This window comes from Vicia villosa, linkage group LG4 (genome assembly GCF_029867415.1).
Source record: "Vicia villosa cultivar HV-30 ecotype Madison, WI linkage group LG4, Vvil1.0, whole genome shotgun sequence".
In the NCBI taxonomy this organism is placed as follows: Eukaryota; Viridiplantae; Streptophyta; class Magnoliopsida; order Fabales; family Fabaceae; genus Vicia; species Vicia villosa.
This window is the reverse complement of record NC_081183.1, coordinates 124,318,950-124,338,684: the sequence shown is the minus strand read 5'-3', so window position 1 is coordinate 124,338,684 and position 19,735 is coordinate 124,318,950. Positions and strand designations below refer to the sequence as shown.

The following is a 19,735-nucleotide window of genomic DNA, read 5'->3' as shown; positions in this document are numbered from 1 at the left end:
TCCTCGGTTTTTAACCTTATTGGTTGTCACTCGTTAGCGTGATTGACATGTGTCAGCTGTACAGGCTGTAATCATTACTGCGCCGTTTCTAGGGATGAAAGTAGACGGCGTCTTTTGGAGTTCTCAAGATCTTTGGGACGCGTGGCAGCTTTTCGTGGAGGGAGCCGTCTTTGGGGTGTAGGCAATGATGGCGTCTCCTAGGCTGCCTAGGCCATCATGACACCCTTTGGCCTTCTTTCCCTATATAAGGAGTGAGGAGGTCACTCATTTGGCACTTAACATTTCCCAAGCCTTCAAGATCCGCTCACTGCTCTTCTCCTCGTCTCGTTCATATCTTCTTCGCTTTCTCCAAGTAAGTTCTTCGTCTCCTTCATGTTTTTATTTAAGTTTTATGTATTAGTTTTGAGTGAGGCGAGCATGATTGATGAGCGTGACGAGAAGGGTTTATTAATTAGCCGAGTAAACCTAGAAGATAACCGTTTCTCCCGTGCGTTTGCCGAGTGAGTTTTGAGTGAACAGAGCTAGAACGTTTGAATGAGACGTCCAGCTTTTAGGATTACTAGAGAGTGGTATGAAGGCCACGAGCAGTGGAGGTTGCACGTCTCGGTGAGGGCATGAGTTTGCCGACCTCCGCTGCGTGCGACGTATATGCTCTGAGGGCACTTTAGCTCGTCGGCCATTTGACGATTGGGGGAGTTTTCCTCGTCCCTTTTCCTCGCCCTTTCACTTGACTTGCGGTGGAAGGGTGGATTTGACCAGTCGAATTCACGGTTTCCTCTGCTTTTCAGGTAAATGGCCGACGAGAACAAGGATGATGTCGTCTTCGACATTTCAGATGGGGACGAAGCGGTTGGCTCGCAAGAGAACGCTCCCGTCGTCGAGACCTCCCCTAGGGCACTTGAAGAATGGGTGGCCGTTGCTCCGAGGATGATTGCATCGCGCTTCACGAGTCGTCCCAAGGAAGCCTTTAACGTCATCGAGGACCTTGACCAAGACGAGGAGCCTTCTTGGGGCGCCTTTGTGCCCAAATCTCACCAGAGGATCTGCTCGCAATTTCCCGGGCCCCGTTTCGCAATGTATGAGTTCGTCTTTAAGGAGGCTGGTCTCCGTCTCCCCTTCACTTATTTGCAACGAAGTGTCTTCAGTTGGTTGCGCCTCTGCCCGTCTCAGCTTCATCCCAACGCTTTAGCGTTCTTAAGGGCCTTTGAGATCGTATGCGGGTACTTGGAGGTCGAAGCGACTCTGCCCCTTTTCTTCAGAGTTTTTCATTTGCAGAGGTTGCGTGATCCGAACGGCAAGTGGAGTTGGGTGTCGTTTAAGCAGCCGAAGAAGCTGTTTGCCATTTACCAGGACTCTGTCAAGCATTTTAAGAGTCGGTATTTTATAATTAAGCCGCTCACTCCTGATGCCGAGAATCATTTGTTCGAGGAGCGCGAGTATATTGAGGATGGGGTGAGGAGAGTGGGCCCAGCTGCCCGGTTCCCGTTAGAGTGGCAACCTGACCATTTCGAGCGTGAGACCGACTATTACATCTTCCGGGACGAGGATCTCAATGAGCGCGATACAGGGGGGGGGGTATCAGCGGCTCGCTTCTTTTGTGGACGGGTTTAGACCGGCAATATGTACATATCCCAACGGGGATCCCCTATTCGAGGAAGATGGAGGCCCTATGCTGGAGCCTCGGCACATCAACACCAAAGCTGTCCTCGAGTGCGGAAGTTACGGGGACGCTATGATTTTGTTAGGTGAGATAACTATTATTTGTTAACACAACACCTTTTTGGTTCTAACTCTTTATTTTGCAGGAAAAATGGCCGACTTGCACGACAAAGTTACGAAGATGCGGGCCAAGAACAAGGGGGCCGCCAAAGCGTCTGGGAAACGATCGCGGGTCGAGGATGTCAAGGCGGCTGCCGCGGGTGTCCCCGACAGTGGCTCTCCTTCGTCAGTCGGGACGACCTCGCGTGGTTCTCCAGCCGGAAAGAAGCAAAAGAATGAAGGGACCGCGGAGCTTCGTCCTCTTATCATTGACAACCCCTCCGATGAAGATATAGTGCTGCCCTCTTGTACTCTGCATAGGGGAATCTTCTCAAAGAAGAATGTGCTCCTCGAGCGCGAGGAGGTGAGGCACATTGTCAGGCGGGACCGGGTGGCTCGAGACAAGGACTTGTCCGAGGACCTCGAAGGGATGATGAGGGTGGCCGCCTTGGCCTTGGCTCTCAATGCTCAAAATGTCTGTCCTCAGAAGGACTACGATGCTCTCCAGACTAAATATGATGAGTTAGAGCACGAGTTCGAACAGTACAAGGACAAGTATGAGGTCCAGAGCGGCATAGTGGAGGACCTCGTCAAAGAGCAGAATAAGGTCGCGGAGTTGGAGGCCGAGGGAAAAAGGCTCCGCGAGCGAGTTGCTGAGTTGGAGAGGGCTCATCTCCCTGCTGCCGAGGAGGATGAAGACGAGAAAGCCTTGGTGACGCGTTCTCAGCTTTTGGGCAAGGTGAGGGAGTTGGAGGTTGACTGTGTTGCTACCTTGGGGGTCGGTTTCAAAGCTGCAGTGGATCAGCTGAAAGTCCTCAATCCGCGCCTGGTGACGAAGGGTATTGGTCCCTATCATAAGGTCGTGGACGGGCGAATTGATGCAAACTCGGAGTTCGAGGACTGGGAAGACGAGCAAGAGTCCCCGGGTGAGGACAACGGTGCCGAGGATGAGGATGGTGATGTTTGACCTGTTTAACTTTGGTTGTGGCCTGTGTGCCAGTTTTATGGCCTACGTGCCAATGTTTTGTGGCCTGTGTGCCAATGTTTTTAATGGGGCAATGCCCGGATAATGTTTGTAATATTTGGATTTCCCGGCCAGGTTGGTCGGATTTTAATACCATTCAGTATTTTATGCTTCAACATTTATTTGTGTTTATCTGATTTTTATCGTTGGATATGTTTTGATGTTTATGCTCGAATTATGTTTGTGCTCGAATTATGTTTGTGCTCGACCGAGGTTTATGGCCCGGGCGTGTGGGGAACGGTCCGGGTGCGCAGAGCAGGCGTGCGCTATAAGCGAGCTCGAGGCCGCGGTCGGGGCCAGGTGCTCGCGGCGTGAACGATCCCATCGCGAGCTGGGGTTCTGCCGTGCAGGTACTTCCGCGGAGGGTCTGCGTGTAAGGCCCGCCGCGTAGTCGGCTTTGCCTCCTGGTAGGGTTATCCGACTGAAGCTGTCGTGGAGCATACGCGCTTGTACCATGGCGCGAGTCCTCGCCCAGCTTTCCTCGTGTTCGTCACGAGCGGCCGGGTAGCGTTAGGTTGTTTCTAACTGTAGTAGCGTCTGAGTTTTTCAGCATTCCAAGGTCGAGCTAGTTTTTCGCCGAGAAGGTTCTCGAGGTAATACGCACCGTTTTCGGTTTTATCGTACACTCGGTATGGACCTTCCCAGTTTGGGGCTAGTTTGCCTTCGCGTGAATCTTTCATGTTCCTACGGAGCACTAAGTCTCCGACTTCGAAGGAGCGCTTGATAACTTTGGTGTCATGTCTTAACGCTATTTGTTGTTTCAATTTCGCTTCTCGCAGGGAGGATCCTGTTCGGATCTCCTCGACCATGTCGAGCTCTTCTCTCATAGCTTCGTCGTTGAGTTCTTCCTCGAGAGGTGACTCAGTCCGACGAGACGGTTCTCGGATCTCCACGGGGATCACGGCTTCGGTGCCATAGGTTAGCCTGAATGGTGTTTCGCCCGTGGTTGAATGTGGGGTCGTCCTGTATGCCCAGAGGACGCTGTGTAGCTCTTCGACCCAGGCTTTTTTCGCTTCGCCCAGTCTTCTCTTCAACCCACGAAGAATGACCTGGTTGGCGGCTTCAGCCTGTCCGTTGGTTTGGGGGTGTTCGACCGAAGTGAAGTGTTGCTTTGTCCCGAGTTTGGCCACGAATTCCTGGAATTTTCTGTCCGTGAACTGGGTGCCGTTGTCGGTTATTATCGCCTGTGGTACACCGAATCGAGCGAGTATGTTCCTCTTGTAAAATCGGAGTACGTTTTGGGATGTGATTTTAGCGAGTGCTTCAGCTTCTATCCATTTTGTGAAGTAATCTACAGCGACCACCAGGTATTTGTTTTGGTAGGATCCGACCGGGAAAGGTCCGAGGAGGTCCATTCCCCACGTAGAGAAAGGCCAGGGTGAGGAGAGAGATTTGAGCTCGTTTGGTGGTGCCAAGTGCATGTCGGCGTGACGCTGGCATTTGTCGCATTTCTTGACATACTCTTTGGCGTCCTGCTGCATGGTCGGCCAGTAATAGCCGGCTCTGAGGGCTTTCCTAGCTAGTGACCGCCCACCGAGGTGCTGGCCGTTGATTCCATCATGGAGCTCCTGGAGTACCTCTAGTGCTTGCGAGGCATCGATGCATTTAAGGAGGGGGATGGAGAAACCTCGTCGGTACAGCTTGTTTTCGAGGATAGTGTATGAGCACGCTCGTCTCTTAATCGTTGAGGCTTCTTTCGTGTCGGCGGGGAGCTCGTCTTTTGTGAGGAAGTTGTACACTGGGGTCATCCAGCATTGGTCGTCCCCGATGGCGAATATCTGTAGAGCTCGCGCGTTTTCGCCTACACTTGGTCTGGGCAGAATTTCTTGGATAACTGATTTGTTTCCCCCTTTCTTTCTCGTGCTCGCAAGTTTGGACAGTATGTCGGCGCGCGAGTTGTGTTCTCGGGGGATATGCTCGACTTCTACTTTGGCGATTTTTTTCATCTTATCTCTGACGAGCGCGAGATATTCGGCAAGTACGTCGTTTTTGGCCTGGTATTCGCCGCTGATATGAGATGCGACGAGTTGGGAATCAGTGTAGATCTTGACCTCTCGTGCCCCTATGTCCTCGGCGAGTCTCAGTCCCGCGAGGAGGGCTTCATACTCGGCCTGGTTGTTCGACGTGTTGAAGGAGAGGACTAAAGATACTTCTATGATAAGACCTTCGTCGTTTTCCAAGATAATGCCTGCCCCGCTGCCCGAGCTGCTTGACGCGCCATCTACGTAGATGGTCCACTTGTCTTTAGTTGCGTCGGGCGAGTCGACGATAGAGGTCATTTCGGCCAAGAAGTCCGCCAGTGCCTGTGCTTTTAGTGCCTTCCTGCTCTCATACTGTACGTCGAATTCTGAAAGCTCGAGGGACCACCTTAGCATTCTGCCGGCCATGTCTGGTCGGCTGAGGAGTTGCTTGATGGGTTGGTCCGTCCGAACAAAGATTGTGTGGGCGAGGAAGTAGTATCGTAGCCTTCTGGCCGCTATTACCAGGGCCATGGCGACTTTCTCGATCTGTTGGTATCGCACCTCGGGTCCCTGTAGAGCTTTGCTGGTGAAGTACACGGGTTTTTGTCCGTCTACGGTTTCTCGGATCAGTGCCGCGCTGACGGCCTCGTTTGAAACGGCTAGGTAAAGATACAGAGGCTCGTTGTCGTCTGGTCGAGAAAGGACGGGCGGTTCGGAAAGTACTTGCTTAAGGTGTGCAAGTGCTTGCTCGCATTCTTCGGACCATTCGAAGGCTGCTTCTTTGCGTAGCAGTTTGAAGAAAGGGAGGGCGTGCTGGGCGGATTTCGCGACGAAACGTGAAAGTGCAGTGAGCATCCCGTTTAAGATTTGGATGGATTTTTTATTGTTGGGAGTAGGGAGTTCAGAGAATGCTCGGCATTTATCTGGGTTGGCTTCTATTCCTCGTTCGGTCAGATAGAAACCGAGGAATTTTCCTGCCCGGACGCCGAAGGTGCATTTCTCTGGGTTGAAGCGCATCTTGCAGGATCTGGCCTGCTCGAACACGCGCTCAAAATGGGAGGTGTGGTCGGTGTCTTCTCGAGATTTGACGATCATATCGTCCATGTATACCTCGAGGGTGTCGCCGATCTCCCCACGAAACACTTTGTTCATCCTCCGTTGATATGTGGATCCCGCGTTTTTGAGGCCGAAGGGCATTACGTTGTAGTAATAGTTGCCCGACTCGGTCATAAACGCCGTGTACTGCTTGTCGCTCCTCGCCATGGGGATCTGGTTGTAACCTGAATAAGCATCAATAAAAGACAATAGTTTATAGCCGGCCGAGTTGTCGACCAGTCTATCAATGTTTGGTAAAGGATAGACGTCTTTTGGACATGCCCGGTTAACATCAGTATAATCAACACACATTCTCCATTTTCCATTAGATTTCTTAACAAGTACAACGTTTGAGAGCCAAGTTGAATACTTGGCCTCGGAAATAAAATTTGCCTCTAGGAGGTCTTTTACAGCTTTCTCGGCAGCCTCCGCTTTCTCGGGAGACTGCCGACGCCTACGTTGAACTACGGCCTTTGCGGCTGGATTGATGGAGAGGTGGTGGCAGGCGACCTCAGGGTCGAGTCCGGGCATTTCCGCGGCGCTCCAGGCGAACAGATCAGCATTGGCTCGAAGGCAGGCTATGAGCTGCTTCCTCGGAAGGTCTGGGATCCCTTTACCGATTTTCACTGCTTTGTCAGGGTTTTCGCCCAAGGGGACCAGCTCGAAATCTCCGTCCGGAACTGGTCGGAAGGGGTGAGGTGACTTCGACCTCGTCTCTTCCCCAGTCTTTAGTTCTTCCTCTGCAAACCGGGCATCCAGGTCGACTGAGCTGACGTTGGTTGTCTGATGCTGGTCTCCTCGAGGATGCTTGTCTTCGGCCCTTGGCTTTTTGTTGGAGCTGGTCGGCGGAGCGATCAGTTCTAATCCTTTGACGGAGGCGTCGAAGATTCTTCTGGCTGCTTCAATATCGGCGTTGATGGTGGCCACTCGTCCTGTCCTCGTGTAGAACTTCATCTTCAGGTGGACAGTGGAGGGTACGGCGGTCAGTTCGGCCAGAGTGGGGCGTCCGATGATGCAGTTGTACAGGGTTTTGCAGTCGATCACCAAGAACCTGGTTTTGACTTGCCTAGAAGCCTCCCCTTCTCCGAAGGTGACAATCAGCTCGACGTAACCCCATGGTTTAGTGGTAGCTCCGTTGAAGCCTTGAAGGTCTGAACCCACGTAGGGAGTGAGGTGCGAGTCGTCCAGCTGGAGTGTCCGGAAGAGATGGGAGTACATGATGTCGACCGAGCTGCCTTCATCGACTAGGACTCGTCGAACATCGAAGTTCGCCATTCTTGCTCGGACGAGCAGAGGAATTGTGGCGTTTGGAGCTCCGCCGGGTAGTTCTTCCAGGTAGAAGGTGATTGGTTCAGATTTCCCTCGGAACTTTCTCAGTGTAGGGCCGAGGTCTGCATTGGCGCTGAGCAGCTCATCGAACTTTCTCTTCACTGAACTGATGGTGAGGGAGCCCGGATCTCCGCCATTGGAGACGACCATGGCGAATGGGAATCCTTCCCATTTGCTGAGTGCGGCAGGTGCCCCGACCGATGGTATGAAATCTTCAGGTCGGGTCACTGACAGGGCTACTTGTAGGGGCCTGTTGTCCGGCGAATTCCCTTCGTCAGAGTTTCTGTGGTCGTCCCTTCGGGAAGGTTCCCCTTTCTGTGTGTATTTTGAAAGGCGACCTTCCTTGATCAGTGTTTCAATAGCGTCCTTGAGGTGAATGCAATCCTCGGTCATGTGTCCATGGCTCCTGTGGTATTTGCAGTACTTGGACTTGTCGGTTCCTGGCCTCGCGGGGTTTGACTTCGGGGGTCTGATGTTCGACTTTTTGAAGTCAGTGTTTTGGCATTCGGCTAAGATCCTTTCCCGTGAGGCGTTCAGCGGGGTATATTCGTTGAAACGACCAGAAGGTCCCCGGCGTTCTTTGATGTCGAGAGACCTGTCGTCTTTCCTTCTGTCGTGCCCGCGCCTCGAAGTTGAGGGCTCATGGTTTGAACTGCGAGCGGCGTCGTTGTCCCGTGACGCTCTCGTGGTAGCAGCTTCTGCTTCCTCATATCTGATGAAGGCCTGAGCCTTGCGAAGGAGGGCGTTCATGGAGTGGACTTCTTCAATCTTGATGGCCTTTTTGAAGTCGCTTCCGGGGAGGAGCCCTCGTTCGAGTAGGTACCTCTTCATGTAGTCCGCGGTCTGTACTTGGACAGCTTCTTTGTTGAACCTGTCGAGGTAGTCTCTCAAAGATTCGTTGGTACCTTGGATTACTGCCTCAAGATTTGCTTCTGATTTTGGTTGCCGACGAGACGCGGTGAAGTGGCTTAGAAAAAGATCCTTCAGTTCAGTCCAGGAGTGGATGGAGTTAGGGGGCAGATTCCTGTACCAGTTCATCGCGCCTTTCCTTAGCGTGGTCGGAAAGATGCGGCATTTGATGGATCCTCGTACCACATGGTAGTCCATGACAGCTTCGATGCTCCTTATGTGGTCATCGGGGTCGGTGGTCCCGTCATAGTGGTCCAAGGCTGGTGGTTTTTCCATCCCCCGGGGGAGACGAACACGCCGGATTTGCTCGGACAAGGGACTGCGGAAATCTTCTTCGTCGCTAGGCTCAGGGGAGTTTGAATGTCTGCCCCGCTGGGATTTAGTGCGTGCTTTGCCCGAGATTTTGCGGTTGTCTTTTGGAGAATGCTCGTGGACTTTCTGCACGGCTTTGGAGGGGCCTCGGTGCCCCTGCTCGGGTGAGAGACTCTTGGCTTCAGTGGTTTCATGTTTCTGATTCTTCCGAGTCTTTCGAGGTGGAGAGCGGGAATAAGACCGCTGGCGCCGGTTTCTTCTCGAGGGGGAGCGAGACCTAGATGGACTGCGCTTGCGATTTCTCCTCGGAGGAGACCGCGAAGAGGAATAGGAACGTGACCGATGGCGTCTCCGTTGGGGGGAGCGATAACGTCGCTTCCTTTCCAGGTCGTGGATGCGGTCGCCCTGTAGGCGGATGAGGCGGTTGGTTTTCTGCAGCTCCTTGAGTAGGAGGATGGCGGTTGGATCAGCGCCCTCGGGAATGTTGATCTGTTCCTCCTCGTCTGGGCTACGGCTTCTTCGTCTGCCAGAGGTGTGGGTGAACGAGGAAGCGGGTTGCCCGTCTCGGGTATCAGTTTCATTCACCACTTGGAGCTGGTCTGGTTCAGTCTGGGGCCGGGTCTGCCCGTCTTCCCCGTTCTGAATTTGTCCTTCAGGATGGGTTTGTTCGACGTTCTGGACTTGTTGAAGGCCGTGCACATGTTGAATGTGCTGAATCTGTTGCCTCTGTCCGGCAAAAGCACGTTCCTACCGACGGCGATTCGTCAGTTCGCGGCTGGAATCTTCAATCAGTTGTTCCAGGACGAAGGGATCAGGACTAGGTATGTTGTTGTTGGCCATGACGATGGTGAAAGGTTATGCTTTGATCTTTGTTAAAGAAGGGGGAGCAAGGTTCCCACAGACGGCGCCACTGATCGTACCTGATCAGGAGAATCGTCAAGGCGTAATATCTGGCTTGAAGAGCGAGATGGGGGGGTACCTGCAAGGTTCTCCGATGCTTAAGTCAGTAGCTATCAGAGAATGAGGTTTAGAGTTAAGAATAGAATACCTGACCCTCTAGTGAAAGAGGGTATTTATAGCCCCCAGCGCTGGGCCAAGGTTCCCTAATTGGGCCAAATCCAACTGGAGGCCCACGTGCTAGGGAACTGCCAGAACGTCCCATGCTAGAGCTGAGTCAGCAGGAGACTCACGTTCTGGATGCACATAGCGTAGGGTTCGGAGATGGTTGACCGAATCCTTTGCTGAGACGTGACGCGTGGTCTTCGTGCGTGGATAACTCTCGGTGGTTATCCAGTGAGTAGGCCCAAAGATTTGGGCCTGCTCGGTCAGGGTCTTCGCGAGGGGCAGCCCTTATCGATTGCTAGTAATCGGGCCCAAGGGAGTTGGGCCTGCTCGGCTGGCAACGAGGGTTGGGCCTGCTCGGCCCAGTCCAGAACAGGCAAGGGTTGGGCCTGCTCGGCCCAATCCAGAACAAAATTGTAGTTATGAAAACTTAAGAAACAAGGGCAAATTTGGTTTTGTACACAACCAATACTTTTTTAAAGGATTAATTACTCTTTTAGTCCCGTAACTTAATTTATTGTTTCAGTTTAGTCCCACAAATTTAAAACGTTTCATTAGCCTCCTTCAAACAGTCTCCGTTAGTCAGTTAAATCCATTCTGTGAACAAACGTTAAAAAAAGATTATGTGGCATTTAGTAATATGATGTGTCAATTATGCATATACTGATGTGTCACAAATAGTAACCTCATTTCCTCAAGCTTTTTCGTTTCAAGAACTTCATTTTCTCATTCTCCTCATTTCCATAGTTTGTCTCAGAAACCCTAGCATATGCAAAGAAACCCTCAGGCTGAAGACGAAGATTGTTTCCAGTAACTCATTTGCAGGCTAAGGTACGTGGATATCCCTCTTCATTTCGTTTTCATCCTTGTCGTTATTAGCTTGTTGTCTTCTCCGTAGTCTCACGTATTCCTTATTCGTTGTGATTAGGTCATGAGTGATCGGTTTGAGTGTGTCGTACATCATGGGGGTGTGTTTACTGAGTTCAATAGGTTAGGTTATGATGGGTTAGAGGAGATTTAGGGGGTTGACCCAGATTATTGGAGTTATTTCGAGGTTATGGATAGTTTAAAAGAACTAGGGTACCCAAAAGTAGATAGTTTGTGGTATTACGATGCAATGGATGACAATGAGTTAGTGATGTTGAATGACGACACAGGAACAACTAGAATGAAAGTTATTGCATTAATTAATGGGAATGTGCATCTATATGTCATGCATCCAGTTGAAGCAGAAGCTGAAGTAATTAATGAGGATGTGGATGAATTGAATAATGCTGCTATAGTAGGAACTTTTGATGAGTTGGGGACCATTGAAGACTTGAATAACCTAGGTGACAATGTTGATGAAGGAGGGCCCACTGGTGTAGAAGAATCAGCCAACCAAGAAGATCCTTTTGGGGAATTTAATAAGGATGGGACCACTGGGAACTCAAATGAGAATGTTAACTTTGAGGGGGACATTGTGTCTGTTGATGCTATAGTGGATATCACTTTAGATGGGACCACTGAGGCTGTTGAATTTGACCAAATAGCTGAGGGACTAGTTGGTAACCACAATGATACAGAAGGACTAAATAGTAACAAGGAATCTGAGGAGAAGGGCAAAGGTGCCAAGAAACCCAAGGTTGGAAGACCAAGAAAACAAAAGGTGGTGGAAGAGGAAGTTGAAGGTAATGGTTTATTTGATGATGATTGTGAAGCTGAGGTTAATAAACAGAACTTTAGAGGTTTGAGTGATTCTGAGGAGTATGATACTGATGAGTTACCACTTGACTATGATAGTGAAGATGATGAGGTTATAAGAGATGATTTTCCAACTTTCAAACTTCCCAAAAAAATGGATGATTACAAATGGGAATTAGGGACTTATTTTGCTTCTAGTGAAGACTTTAAAGAAGGAATTAGAACTTATGCCATACACTCAGGTAGAAATCTCCAATTTAAGAAAATTGATAGGAAGAGAATGAGAGTCATATGTAAGCAAGGATGTCCATGGGAGTCATATTGTGCAAGATTAGCAGACAAAAAGACATGGCAGCTGAGAAAGATTGATGATAATCACACATGTAGCAGAGACTATAAGGTTAGGTTTTTGAATTCCAAATGGTTGGGCAAAAAAAATTACCAGTACTGTGAGAGAGAATCCTGACTTGAAGCTGAGGGATATCATGGAGAAAACAAAACAAAAGTGGAATGTAGGGATCAATAAGACACTTGCATACAGAGCTAAGTCAATTGCAGTTGACATTGTAGATGGTTCTTTTAGGGATCAATATACAAGAATCCATGATTATGGACATGAGCTTTTAAGGTCCAACCCTGGTTCAACTGTGGTTATTAGTAGTCAACCTTGCCAACCAAGTCAAGGTGGAGAGGACAACACTGAGAATATTGATAGGCCTTTGAATCCACACTTCCAAAGGATGTATATCTGCTTCAAAGCTTGCAAGGACAGTTTCTTCAAGTGTAGACCTATTATAGGTTTGGATGGATGTTTTTTTAAAGGCTACTATGGGGGACAAATCCTTGCAGCAATTGGGAGGGATCCTAATGATCAAATGCTGCCCATAGCATATGCTGTAGTTGAGGGAGAAACCAAATAATCTTGGAGCTGGTTTTTGGAATTATTAACAACTGATTTGGGAGTTGTCAGAATATGCAAGACATACACATTTATAAGTGATCAACAGAAGGTTAGTACTAATACTTTTATTCTCTTATTTAGTTTGTTACATGCTCTGACCTATATGAGTTTGATACAGGGTTTGTTACCTGCACTTGAAGAGTTGCTACCAGGAGTTGATCAAAGGTTTTGTGTTAGGTAAACATATTCCTTGTTATGTAAACACTAATTCCTTGTTCTGTAAACACTAATTCTGATTGTCATCATATTCAGGTAGTTAATAAACATATTCCTTGTTCTGTAAACACTAATTCTGGCTAGGTAGTTATTCTGACCGTGTTAGGTAAACATTTATTCTGATTGGTTGTTATTCTGATTAGGTAGTTATTCTGATTGTGTAGTTATTCTGGCTAGGTAGTTATTCTGGCTAGGTAGTTATTCTGGCTAGGTAGTTGTTCTATAAACATATTTGTGTTAGGTAAACATTTATTCTGATTGGTTGTTATTCTGATTAGGTAGTTATTCTGATTGTGTAGTTATTCTGATTGTGTGAGTAGGCACCTATATATTCTGATTGTGTAGTTATTCTGTTTGTGTACAAATATATTTGGTTGAGTAGGCACTTATATAGCAATTTCAAGAAGAAGTTTCCTGGTGTCAAATTAAAGGAGTTAATGTGGAAGGCTGCCTATGCAAGTCATCCAAATGCTTGGGAGAAAATTATGAGACAGATTAAAGTTGAGAATCCAGATGCCTTTAATCACATTTGGAAGATCCCACCTAGGTTCTGGAGTAAATCAATGTTTAAAAGTGGTCCAAAATGTGACACTTTGGTGAATAATATGTCTGAAGCATTTAACTCTGTCTTTGTAACTGCAAGAGCCAAGCCCATTGTGACTATGCTTGAAGAGATTAGGGTGTATCTGATGATGAGATGGGAGTCTAACAGGAAAAGGATTGTAAAATATAATGATACTATTCTGCCCAATATCAGAAAGCAGTTGGCAAAACAATCTCAGCTGACTAACTATTGGATGGTTAGGTAATTTTCTTTCTTAACTCTGACCTGATATATGAAGTAGATTAATTGTGACCTGATGCATGAAGTAACTCTTATGTATTGTATTCCTTTATTTGTAACAGGCGTGCAGGTGAGGTAGAATATGAGGTTAGGCACATAACAATCATAGAAGAAAAGTATTCTGTGAATCTGTCAAAGCATGAATGTTCATGTAGAATATGGATGCTGACTGGGCTACCATGCTGTCATGCATATGCATGTTTGAATGATCAACGATTAGAAGTAGATCATTTTGTTCCTGATTATTACAAAAAGGAGTGCTATGAAGCATGCTATACTCCTGTGATACATCCGGCCAATGGAGCTACTCTTTGGACCAAGACAGATGCTGTTGACCTACAACCACCTCCTATAAAAAGACAACCTGGTAGACCCAAAAAGAAAAGGAACAAAGAGGCTGGGGAACAAGTAAGAAGTGCAACACAGCTTAAAAGGGCAAAGTTTGGTATCAAGTGTAGTAGGTGCAATAAAGATGGCCACAACAAGGCCACTTGCAAGTTGCCACCAACTGTGACTACTACTACTGCTCCATCAAGCCAACAAAATGAGACCACTGCTCCATCAAGCCAACAACCAACAACAAATGTTTCTTCTGCTGCACCAACAACAACTGTTTCTTCTGCTGCACCAACAACAACAACTGTTTCTTCTGCTACACCAACTGCAAGCTCATCTCAGCAACCACCCAAAAAGAAAAAGAGACTTCAAAAGGGTCCCAAAAAGCAAGTTGCAAGTCAGCCCTAAGTTTTAACTGCCACTTTTGTGCTGTGAATTAATGTCTCTTTTGTGTACTAGGTTTTAACTGTCTTTTTTTTTGTGCTGTGTTGACATTGGCTTATAATGCCACCTTTTGTGTACAATGACTAAGGCTTTTAACTGCCACCTTTTGTGTACAATGACTAAGGCTTAAAAATGCCACCTTCAATGTAACTTTCTTTTGCAAAATTCTGTTGAAAATTGATACCAATTATGCAATTGACCTTGCTTCATACAGATTTATTAAAACTGCTCCTATCTTGCTAAAATTTTAGACATTCTTCACATATATATGTTGGTATTTTAATTGCCACCTTATAGATGTCATAACACAATATTCTCTAAAACATAAAACTGATACAACTATAAACAATATTCTCTATTTATAGATGTCATAAAACAATTCATAACACATAAATTGGATACAATACATAACACTTAAACTGATAAAACAAAACATTACACATAAAACTGAAACTGATACATTGTGTCTCTTGAAAACTGCTACATTGTGTCTGATGAAAACTGATACCAAACCAATTCATTACAATATTTCTCACAACACCAAAACATTACACATTAAGCTCATACAAGTTACAAACTTAAAACAAAACCTAACCCCAAAACAACAATACACATTAGGCTCGTACACTAACCAATCTAAAAGAAAATTGTTACAAAAATAACATTACACATTAAGCTCATTATTCCAAGAATTATAGCCACTTTCAACCATCCCCTAGTGTTGTTGATCTCTTTCTTAAATTTCTGAATTTTCTTCTTTTGCCTCTGGATCTTCAAATCCCTTTCATCAATAATGTCGTCCTCGAACCATTTGAAGAAATTACAGCCCTTATTCACATGGTTTCGGAAATTTCGGCACCCCCAAAACTTTTTCCCAAAATTCACACTGTTCATGTCGCCCACAGTACGCAGAACACATTCGTCTTGGCAAAAACATTCCTTCCTCTTGTTTCTGCGAATGACGGACGTTGTATTAGAATCACAACTTGACATTGACATTAGAAACAAGTATGAAACAAGAAGAAGTTGAAAGAAGAAGATGAATACAGAAAGGAGAAGAAGATGGAGCTCTAAGAAGAAATACATATATTTGATCAAAGAAAACCCTAGATATAATAAAGATATATCGTGTGCTGACTCATGGAAACAGGTGGCATGCCGCTGTGGCAATAACAGACGGTGTAAACCTGGACTCACGGAATGGGATCTAATTTGTTAACGGGGCAAATACTAAGGGACTTTAATGTTACCTTTTTTAATTGTGGGACTGTTTCGTAACTCAAAATTATCTTATGGGACTGAGGGTAAAAAAATAGTTTATGCTCTTAAATAATTATATAACTGAATATTTATTTTATTTATCTAACTTTTTTTTTATATCAGAAAAATTGCATGCAAAAACCTTTAAGAATATACTTGAATCCAACATTTGTTTTTCTTCAAAATGAAACGAAGATCCAACATATGATCTTCAGTGTCAGCAATGACGATGAATCAAATTCAAAATTTGTTATATATTTTAACTTTAATATTTTGTGTAAACAATGTAGTGTTATGTGTAAACAATATAGTTTGTAAGCAAATTAATTTATTAATATTATGTGTAAACAATGCAATTTGAATGTAAAAAGAAGAATTTATTTTTCTTCTTAGTTTATGACGGTCATAAACCAGGAGGAATGTGGTGCTAGTTTTGAAAATATAAAAAGTTATTGTTGGAGATCAAACAATGAACATTTCAACTATCCCCTCGATTATTCAAAAACTGAGGGGTAAAATAGTATGTTTTCATGACGTCATTCGTTACCTCGCATCTATAACTGATGTTAAATCTTTTTTGTGTCCGAGGTTAAATATGTTTTTTGTAGTAGTGAAAAAAAAGAAGGATTTTTGTTGGGAGAGTTTTTGGAGGATTTGCTTTTATTCATAACACCAAAACCCCATAATTTAGCCACACCCAATTAGCCAATTATTCCCCAACTTATAATTTCAAATTCTATAAAAAATAGACTAATTTACCATAAAATTGTAGTTATGAAAACTTAAGAAACAAGGGCAAATTTGGTTTTGTACACAACCAATACTTTTTTAAATATTTAGATTATGATTAATGAAGGTACACAACCATTACTTTGTTAAATATTTAACAAATTTAAGTTTCACACATATTTATTAATTTTACGAATAACACATAGTATCAATTGGAGATTCATTTATCCGTACATAGTAATAATAAACATCTTTTGAACTATAAAAAACAAATACTACATAAACAATCCAACCATCTATTGAAAAGACAAAAATATATTTTTCATCAAATTGTTTTGTAAATAAATACTTTTTTAGTAGTACATTTTATAAATAAATATAACAAAACATGAAACTACTATATTTAAAAAACAGAAAAAACAAAAAAAACAAATCGATAAAGTAAAATAGGAAAAAACAAAAACAGAAAAGAAAACCGTGTGACTGGGTTTTGAATTCCGTTTTGACTCTGCACATTGCAACAGCACAAACACAAGCAGAATAGTGATCATGAACGATCACAAGGAGTGTGAAATTGTCCAAAACGATAAACCTGTTCGAGTTTACGCCGATGGAATTTACGATCTCTTTCACTTCGGTCATGCCCGTTCTCTTGAACAAGCCAAGAAATCGTAATTTTCTAAACAACCCTCTTTTTTCTTTTTTTCATTGAAATTTGACTTTTTTTCACCACCCATCTTTCTCAATTTCACTTTTCTTTTGAAAATAATTATTTTTTCTGCTTTTTTAGTTCAACCCTATTTTTTGTTATTTTTGGGTTGCTTGCTAATCTATGATCTAAACTTCAATTTAGTTCAATCTCATGTTTAGTTGTTTATGATTTTGAGTTCAATTTCACTAAACTATTAATCAATGGTGTTGATTTCTCGTTTCCAATTATGGGTTTTTTTAGTGTTTTTTAGAGGCATGCTGAATTTGTCTATGATTTATTTTATTTTATTTTTATTGTTGGATTGGATCTATGCAAATTGCTATTGTTGTTGGTTGGTTGAAGTTCTTCATGTTGTGATAATAGTTTTTGTTGTTTGTTAATTGAAGGTTTCCAAACACTTATCTCCTAGTTGGATGCTGCAATGATGAGACCACTCATAAGTACAAGGGTAAAACTGTTATGACTGAGGCTGAACGCTATGAGTCTCTTCGCCACTGCAAGTTCGGTTTTTTCTTTTCTTTTTTGGTTATTTAAATATGAAATATTGTTGCCGATCTTTTAACTTTTGATGGCTATTTCTGTTAGAAAGCGTCTATTTTATTGTTTAATTTGTAGATGTATCAGGCCATGTTTAGATTGAAGTTTTATTGACTTGCGATTGGAATTTACTTGCTTTTCTTTCTGTTAGGAATCAAATAAATATGGTGTATACAATAATAAAAAGTTAAAGAGTCTAGTTTTTACTGGTAATTTATTGTAAAAAATTCTGCTTATTTGCACGAGTGCCCTTTGTTTCTTATCGATACCAATGACTTAGGCTTGTTCTTCGATCCTAATGGTTTACTGCATTGGGATTCTGGCTGTTATTGTTGTTGTCGTCACTGGCTGGACTTGTCAAGAGGTTGGGTGGTAAATTTGTGATGTTTATGTTTTCTTAAGCAACTGTCATCTGAGTTTGTTTTTGTTAATCCTTGCTGAAAACACAGGTTAGGTTGTGGTTTTTATTTTTTAGCTTTATTTGAGAACCGTCATCGAAGTTTACTTCAGACTTGTAAGCGAATTGTTGGTTTTGGCAGTAGGAGTTTGTGCAGGTCAATGGTTCATGATAGTCTCTGACCTTGATCCTTCTGTTGATTATTTCGTCTAGTTATATTTTGGAGGGATGGGTTTTACAAGTGATTGAAATCTTCCATTGAAAACTTATAAACTCGTCCGTATGTATGCCATATTTAAATTACTTGTTTGCTTTCATTTTGGATTGATAAGAAGTTCGATTGTACTTGCTGCAGGTGGGTTGACGAAGTTATTCCAGATGTGCCATGGGTAATCAATCAGGAGTTCATTGACAAGCATCAAATTGACTATGTGGCTCATGATTCTCTTCCGTAAGATTAACCGGTCTCATTCTAGCTATTTTCTCTTTGTTGTATGATCATGCATTCATGCCTCTATTTTATCTGTGTGCCCTTGTTCTTTCCCCAAGTTTTCATATATACTCATATACATTAATACTTGCTTCCGTATTGTATTATCATAGTTACGCTGATACAAGTGGAGCTGGAAAGGATGTCTATGAATTTGTAAGTTTGAGTAATAGAACTATCTTTATTTCATCTTTATTTCTACAACTATTCATCTCGATGATTCTTGTGACTACTCGGTGCATTTTTTTTCCATTCTTTTTCATGTCTCCGACAATTCTTCTATGTGCTGATTGTCCTATGGCTTGCTGATTTTCTATTTGTTTAATTTGTTTCCTCGGTTTCTCTGTCGTTTGGCTGTGTGATTCTGTATCTCAAGATTAGCAGTAGCTGTAAACATCTCCAACTTTTTGGCTGATGCCTATTAAATTCTTATTATACAGGTTAAGGCTATTGGAAAATTTAAGGAAACACAGCGAACTGAAGGAATTTCTACTTCTGATATCATAATGAGAATCATCAAAGATTATAACCAGTATGTTATGCGTAATTTGGACCGTGGTTATTCAAGAAAAGACCTAGGTGTTAGCTATGTCAAGGTTCGTTCTTTTCGTCAGTGTAATCAGTCGCAGCATTAGCATGCTTTCTCGCGTATTCGAAAGAATTAGCCCCGTTACATGATCTTTATTTGCAGGAGAAAAGATTGAGAATGAACATGGGACTTAAGAAATTGCAGGAGAGAGTGAAGAAACAGCAAGAGACTGTGGGAAAGAAGGTACCAATGTTATCAACTTTTCTTTTATATTTGTATTAGTAACTGCTCGTACAAACCGTGTTATTAAACTTTGCAGATAGGAACAGTGAAAAAAATTGCTGGCATGAACCGTACTGAATGGGTTGAAAATGCTGATCGATTAGTTGCTGGATTCCTCGAGATGTTTGAAGAAGGATGCCACAAAATGGTTGGATCTCTTTCCCCCCTAAAGTCCTGTTATTTTTTGTTCGATATTTCATTTCGTAAAACTTCTGATGGACCGAATCGGTTGGTTTAATGATACACTAGGGAACGGCGATCAGAGACAGAATTCAAGAACAACTCAAGGCACAGCAGCTAAGGTCGCTTCTATATGACGAGTGGGATGATGATGTTGACGAATTCTATGAAGATGAATCTGTGGAATTCTACAGCGACTAAAGGGACGAATATGCTTGTTTATTTAAAGATTGTGAACCATTCGACGAAATTATGTGTCCTTTGTGTAAAATGTTTGATATATGTCATACATGCAATGTGGTTTGGACATTATTGGTCTTTCTTCATGGTTTGATATCTATTACCTGTCCGGTTGTAAAGGATTTGAGTTTGATATGACCTAGTCTTGTGTCATGGAAGATCATGACTGAATTTCTTATGTGTTTCTTTCTTTTTTTAGAAAAGCAGCTGAAAATTATTTCTTATATATTAAGAGAATCTATTATGATTAAATAGTATGGAAGTTGGTTCTGATCTAAAGACCCGGAAATTATGGATCCACCATGCTATCACTTATAAGTTGAGACTCTCTTAATGCCTCGGTTTCATGCTCATGACTAAATTTTCAAAGTGTAATAGTAGATGCGTCAACTAATCTTTGATGAGGGCCGTCATTGAAGGCGGTAGATCATTCGGCGTCTAAAAT

General features: G+C 43.9%; 3 protein-coding genes across 3 annotated transcripts; 2 read left to right on the top strand and 1 right to left on the bottom strand.

The window, feature by feature from the left end:
* Positions 1-2,760: 2,760 nt before the first annotated feature.
* On the bottom strand, positions 2,761-5,598 carry LOC131597805 (uncharacterized). Its single transcript, XM_058870471.1, has 2 exons — positions 4,317-5,598; positions 2,761-2,789 (listed from the first exon to the last, which is right to left on the bottom strand). Exons 1-2 carry the CDS (start codon positions 5,596-5,598, stop codon positions 2,761-2,763), a joined length of 1,311 nt encoding a protein of 436 aa, XP_058726454.1.
* Positions 5,599-11,618: 6,020 nt separating this feature from the next.
* Positions 11,619-13,898, top strand: LOC131597804 (uncharacterized). Its single transcript, XM_058870470.1, has 4 exons — positions 11,619-12,029; positions 12,213-12,271; positions 12,693-13,115; positions 13,217-13,898. Exons 1-4 carry the CDS (start codon positions 11,619-11,621, stop codon positions 13,896-13,898), a joined length of 1,575 nt encoding a protein of 524 aa, XP_058726453.1.
* A 2,433-nt stretch (positions 13,899-16,331) lies between these two features.
* Positions 16,332-19,468, top strand: LOC131595133 (choline-phosphate cytidylyltransferase 1-like). The gene is made up of 8 exons (XM_058867416.1): positions 16,332-16,594; positions 17,022-17,135; positions 17,925-18,020; positions 18,173-18,215; positions 18,500-18,655; positions 18,751-18,831; positions 18,908-19,018; positions 19,120-19,468. The coding sequence occupies exons 1-8, from the start codon at positions 16,473-16,475 to the stop codon at positions 19,249-19,251; spliced, it is 855 nt and encodes a 284-aa protein (XP_058723399.1). The 5' UTR covers positions 16,332-16,472; the 3' UTR covers positions 19,252-19,468.
* The last annotated feature ends 267 nt before the right edge of the window (positions 19,469-19,735 follow it).